General features: G+C 39.8%; 1 protein-coding gene across 1 annotated transcript in view; it reads right to left on the bottom strand.

Annotated features, from left to right (window-relative positions):
- PCNT (pericentrin) overlaps positions 1-6,643 on the bottom strand; it is a 99,404-nt gene that overhangs the window by 9,936 nt on the left and 82,825 nt on the right. Inside the window, exons 41-45 of the mRNA XM_009891399.1 lie at positions 6,456-6,643; positions 5,666-5,816; positions 3,478-3,999; positions 2,313-2,593; positions 1,469-1,568 (exon numbers count right to left, since the gene is read on the bottom strand). The exon at positions 6,456-6,643 is cut by the window's right edge and continues 65 nt beyond it. Of these exons, the coding sequence (XP_009889701.1) occupies positions 1,469-1,568; positions 2,313-2,593; positions 3,478-3,999; positions 5,666-5,816; positions 6,456-6,643 (1,242 nt within the window). The remainder of the gene's footprint in view (positions 1-1,468; positions 1,569-2,312; positions 2,594-3,477; positions 4,000-5,665; positions 5,817-6,455) is intronic.

Consider the following 6,643-nt stretch of genomic DNA (forward strand, 5'->3'; position numbering starts at 1 on the left):
AAAACCTGAAAAGAGGACAGAAAGGAGGGACTGTAGTGCCCACAGAAGAAAGCAGTCTTCAAGTCTTTGCTCTCTAGGCTATTGAAAGGCATATGTCTTTAGAGTATTCCACTATTTTTTTGTTAAACAAAACTTAAGTCACAAGACTTGAGTATTTTAGTGTGGTCATAGTCCCTGGAGGAGGCAATTGCAAAGGCTGGTCCAACAAGAGAAAGGACTGCTATTCTGCATGGCATTCACTGGCATAAAGTTAAGAGGCCTGCTATTTTTTCTCTTCCAGTACAGTAATAACTTGGAGGGAGCTGAGCCAGAAAAACAGCTCAGCTCTGGAGGGAGTTCTGCTAAATCAGACTTAAACAGAACCATAAGGTTGTCTGGTTCCCCCCGCAGGGTCTCTGAGCATTTTTTTCCATAGCAGAGGGCTCTAAAGCTTTGTGAGAGGAAGGGTTAACCAAAACTCCAGGAACACCTACTTGGGAAGATGTTACATCCCCCTCCTGAAGGCTGGAGATGATCAATCTGGCAGCCACCTAAGTGGTTGCACAGGCGACAGAAGGAAAATATTTATTGTATTTTGTAAGCAGTTAGACACAGGGAGAGCTTGCACCATGTCAAGCGAGCTTGTCATACATCAGACATATTACAGAGCACATGAGAACAACAGAAGTTACAAAAGCCTATTCATGTACCAGACAAGGTGTGTTTTCTGGGGATCTGCTACCAACAAGGTGAGGGAACAGAGAGGCTGAATTAAACAAAAGCCAAGACTGTTAGTTAGCCCCAAATCCCCAAATTTTGGCTGAAATGCGGTTGAAGATCTCTTTCTTTATTATGAGAGACAGACATAATTGATAGGGCAAAGTTATGTGGTGAATAAGATGGAATCTAACAGCTATGTTTTTATGATGTATTTTGTATCAATAGACCTAAGCTCAGTCTTTGATAATCCCTAGGCTTATAAAAATATTTGCAATACTGCAAACATCAGTCACAACACCCCTCCTAAGATGACAAACTACTATTGCACTTTTTGAAAATTACTTGACAATTTGCTGACAACTGTCTCTAGATGCATACAGAAGCAGCAGCAATGCATCACAAGGCTTGATATTCTTGGACATATTACATATCTAAAAAAAAAGAAAAATGCTGTCAGAAGCAGACTCTGCAACACAACAAAAAAGCAAGAGTCTGATACTAAAATATGTTAATATAATGACAGTGTGAGTGGAAAAATAAATTTTTTTTTTCCATCCCCAAGGCAAAACACAATTTTCCTTGGAATGTTTTACCAAAAAAAAAGGAAGAGGAGGTCCAATAAGTCCAATAAGTCCAATAAGTCCAATAAGTCCAATAAGTCCAATAAGTCCAATAAGTCCAATAAGTCCGTCAATTTACATGTGTATTGCAACCCAAAGAACACAGAACAACTTACTGATAATCAACAAATATATGCTGTTTTCCCTACCTGAGATGCAGAAGACGACAATAAACCTGACTTTAGTTCCTTTAATGTCTGCAGTAACGAGGCTATAGCTTCATCATTTGATGTAGACCTGTTAACTGTTCTGTTAAACAGAAACACTTTTTCAGTACAAGATGGATTTGTGGTAATGTTAACATACATTTGATTCCTTCTCCCCACTGGATGACCTTTCAGTTTTGAAGCTGTACTTACGCACTATTCATCACACAAAATACTATGAATATACACAGAAATTAGCAAGTTTTGTTAATTCTTAAGAGTAAAACTTCTAACTAGTGCTGCATAGGATTTATTCAGAAGTCTGTGTTTTATACCACTCTGAAATTCTATCATGGAAATTCAGGCTGCAGCAAAACATCACTAGTATTTGACTCTGGTGCTAAAGTAAGTAATTACTGCTACTTGGCCATTCATTCCTCACCCCTAGCTTTTCCCTGCCACGCTCAGTGGAGTTTCCCACTCTAAACGTGCATATCTGTTGATTAACCTGTTTTTTTTGATTGCTCTCTAACCAGATTGCTGCAGTTGCCAAACTGCCAAAAGACTCTTTTCAGTACGTTTTTTTTTTTTTTGGAGTTGTTCTTTTTAAGCAGGGTCACTTCACAGATCTAGTTCAAACACAGGCACACAAGCTTCTAATGGGAATGGCTACAGTGGGATGACCATAGTCAGAGTCTGCTGCCACCACAAAACCATGGTTTCAGACAAGGATGAGTCTTGTAAACAGATATACCACTCAGTCCCTTCAGCACAGGGCTCTCAGCCATGACCCACACAATTTCAGAAGCAGGATGAAAAGAAAACTATTTTATGAACAACTACTCACTTATCTACAGTTTTATATATGAACTCATTCAGGTGCACAGCTACAAAAAGCAACTGCTGTCTTATATTTTCTAGGTGCTTTTGCTGCTGTTGCAAATGCAATTTTTCAGTTTCTTTTGTTGTGGCCTGTTTGGCATTTCGATCATTGTTGAAGGTACACAATAGTTCTTGCTGACAGTTTGGAGATGGTAGATTTCTTTCTCTTTCTTCTAATAATGCCAGTATTTCCTGCAGCTCTTTAATTCTTTGTTCATCTCTCTGGTGTTGCTGTTCCAAGTTTTGCTATTTGAACAGAATAAGTAATAGTTAATTGCGACATATATACACACACGTACATACACACATGCAAGTGGGTTTTTTTTTTTATATACACACACATATAGACTGCAAATAAAAGCATCACACCTAACTAGGATATATCCATCTCAGTGTACCTTAACTCACAGACCACTTATAGGGAAAGGTTTACAGTACTGCCTTCCAGGGCCAACAGGAAGCCATTTAATGAGTCTGGAGTGGGCATTTTCTCCATCTATTTCCAGACATGGTGACTGACAAGTCTCCAGAGAGCCTGCAAAGCCTCCCTCCTCCTCTAGTGAAAGGGAAGGAGCTGAGAAACAAGAAGGATGAAATTGGTACAGTTTCAAACCTAGCTCAAAATAAGGGCAGTAATATGCAACCTGGTTCTGTTCAGTTCTGTTTTTAAGCCATGTTCTTCTCCATCTGTTAACAATAGGCAATTCCCAGCACAGACAAAGAACTAAAGATCAAATTCTGTCAACAATAAACCCAGACACAAACCCCTGAAAACAGCTGCATTTAAGAAATGCAGGAAAAGAGCTCAACTAATGCATTTTTCAGGATGCTTTTTTTTCAGGGAAGGAAACATTTCAATTAAAGAATACCATCCACAGGGTTAAATCCCAGCTTGTGGCTATTTCAATGTAAGGCAAGGCTTGCAGAAGCATTCTCACCAGTCTCTCTTGATCTCTCTGCCAGTCTTTCTGTTTCTCTAGCTCTGGTTGTTGCTGCTGTCTTCGCGCTCTCTCTCTCTCTTTCTTGTTTTTATCTTGTTCTTTCATTGTCTTGAAGAGCGACTGCAGTTGTTCCCAGTCAGCTTTCAGCTTTGCCTCTCTTTCCTTCTGGGCCTCTAAGGAACAGATTACCTCTCGCTTTTGACCCTGAAGAGATTCCAGTGTAGCTCGCAATTTGTCACTGACCTCTCTCTCCTTCTGGGTTTCTTCACAGCACATCTGTACTTCAGCCTCTAGCTTCTTTTCGGAGTGAATGGGCTTCTGCTGCATTTTCTCAATAACAGAAGCTAGCTCCACAGTTTGGGACCTCTCCTCTTCCAGCTGAGCTTGGAGCTCTCGAGTAACGGCTTGTTCCAGCAGCGACTCCCTGTGCTGACAAGAAGCAACTTCTTTCACTCTCATGCTCAACTGTGCTGTCAAAACACGTTCATGATTCAAGGAATTCAGGAGCTCTAACGAATGACTTTTCTCAGCATCCAAATTTCTCTGTAGCTCTGACAGTTTGGTCTGTTCCTGGGACAGCAATGCTTCACAGCGGGAGAGCTCGATCTGAAGTTCCTTGTGGAGATTATCATTTACTGTTTGCTCGTGCTCTAAGGATACGACCAGTTGGCTATTCTGCACCAACTGCAACTCCAAGGCAGCCTGCAGCTCCTGTTCAAAAAGGGGAAGCACATTTTAATAGACTAGCACAAACACTCATTTGTGGGGCAGGCTGGCAATTTTCAACCCCCAGGAAGAAATTCAAGACTGAACTAGAGTAGTTCGGGTATTAAAAAGTTTAATTGCAAATTAGAATGTTAATTTTCTAATTACAAGTGCCAAAAGCATGCTTATTAGCAACACGATATCAAGTAACAAAACCAAAGATCATAATGTTAAAATACCTTCTGGTATATTATTTTTTCTTATATTAGTAAGACACTCATTAGGAAATCACTATTCTTTACATCACTCAATCACCTTAAGTGACATCTGAAGCAGAAATAACCCATGACGATTTAAAAAGAACGAAAAAATCTAAGCAGTGAGATTAGATGTAAAACCTCTGGATTTTACAACCCCTACGTTTAAAGCACACAGCACAGGCTGATAAAAGTAATCAATCCCTAGGTCCATTTTGGGAGCCAGCCTTTCTTCAGAAGGAAAGGGAGCAACTAAAGGGGCAGTCCTAGGCACTGTCTGGTCAGTTAGCATTGCTGTCCTCCTAGCAGGGGCTCTGCCCTACCCACCCCCAGCCAGTGCCACCTCTCCTCTGATCTTATAGAAAGCCAGGTCAGATGCTAAGTAGTATCAGCATTCTGTAGTAGGGCTTCAAGCATTGATTTGGGAATGCAAGTCTGCAAAACCATGAATTGTGAATGTCTTAATCTGTTGTACAACTACACCTGCAGCAATGCACTTTTCTCTTTGCCTTGGCTAAAATGGACTCTGCCTTCCCTGCATGAGCTGTCTTTTTACAAGATGGAAGATGTTAGCACCATGTCCTACCATGCAAGTAATAACAAAAATCCCAACAAACAAAAATCACCCCCAAACCTAAACATCTACTAGAAAGATGATGTGAAAGGGCAGACTACAAGGAAAGTAGAGTCAGAGTTGTGTTTCCTCACTTAGGGCATTTAACTAGGATTGTTTTGGAGTTACGTGATAGAGTTTGGGTTTGGTTTTTAGTTTAAAAAGCGGTTTATGTTAAATCTTCTTCCTTTTCCAGCCACTGTAGGCCTTTTACAAGAACCAAATCATTGCTATCACAGTATCAGAGAGAAAGCTGTTCATTTGTTTTCTGTTCAATTTAGAGGAAAGGGAACAAAGATATACTTTGATTAACCTCAAAAAAATACATGTTAGGTTGGAAAGACTCAAGTTACTCTCTGCCAAGCATAAGTATTGTTGGGTGGTTGTGTATGATCTCAGTTGATCATACACATCACATCCTCATAGCATGTTTGCTGTGGAATAAAGGGTGCAGTTACACAATTGTAGAATCTGGCTTCTCCCTACACAGCAAGGGGCAGCACAAAATTGATCCCAAGAATGTGAAAGCATAAGGCTCCAAAACTACTAAGAAGATATGAAAAAAACCCAAACCAAACCAACTTTTGCTTATTTCTGCATGTGCAATTAAGGAGGGTAATTGAAAGCTTTAATTCTGTGAAAACAAAATAAATGCTATGCACAGTCAGTAGAAGTCTAGGGTCTTTTTTAAAAAGTTGTTAAACAAAAAACATTGGACATGAAAAAAACTGCAAAAATAACCTGTTAGTTCACCTGCCTTGGTGCATGACATTAACTGAAGCATTGAGATGTAGGGCATTACCTCCAAGGCCTTTTTCTTTTCATCTTCTGCTTTCTTATGCTGAAGCTGCTGTTCCTCAAACAAACCCTGTAGCTCTTTTTCCTTCAGATGTTCTGTCTGCAAGTCCTCAAGTGTAGCTGTCAAATCCTTTTCTTTTTTTTCCAATGTAAAACTGCAAAGTTCAAAATGATACTTCTGTCTATGTTCAGAACAGAACATCCTTCACCAGCAAGGCAAGCAAGACATTTTGGGCTACTTTTTGTGAGCTGGTCTATTGACTTGTTTCTTTAAGATGGCCTCTGCTCTTTCTAAAGAGGGTCAGTTTTCAAGCCACAGCTTTTTAGCATCTGAAAACGTTTACCTCCCTGCCAGCAAAGCTAGAATTGCTCTATTTTAGTAACAGTTAAAAGACAAGGAGAAGTTACCTATCCTGGCAGAACAAAACTGTTGTCCTGTGAGAGGAAAGAAAAAACAAGAAGTAACAACCAAAGACTAAGACAAAAGCTGCAAGAGTGGGGTACATCAGGGATACGGGATCTAGTCTGTTCACTTTTAGTACACCCATACAACATGCACTTGTTTCCACAACCTTCTCAGTCAAGGCTACAGAAAAGGTAAGTATGCAAATTTGAATTGAAGAATAGATAAATTTAAGCAGTTAGTAAAGAAAAATGAACATATCCATGACAAGTGAGAGAGGTTAGTTTTCCTCCTTGTGTTTCCAAGTGCTAAGCCATTTGTGGATCCAATGAGTACAAACCTCTTTCAGCTCTGTTGATAAATAAAATAAATTAATAAATCTACTTCTCACCGTAACTGGTTTATTTCCTTCTGAAGCTCTTCTAAGGATTTCTGCAGCCTTTCATTTTCTTGCTTACTTTCATAAAGCTCTGATTTCAGGGCTGCTTTTTCTTGATTCAAGCGATCACATGTTTCAGAGGCTCTCTTCTGCTCCTCAGACAGGGTGCTGTGCAAATCACTTCCAACAGATTTTTCCTG

The sequence above is a fragment of the Charadrius vociferus genome, unplaced genomic scaffold, assembly GCF_000708025.1.
Source record: "Charadrius vociferus isolate BGI_N301 unplaced genomic scaffold, ASM70802v2 scaffold69, whole genome shotgun sequence".
NCBI lineage: Eukaryota > Metazoa > Chordata > Aves > Charadriiformes > Charadriidae > Charadrius > Charadrius vociferus.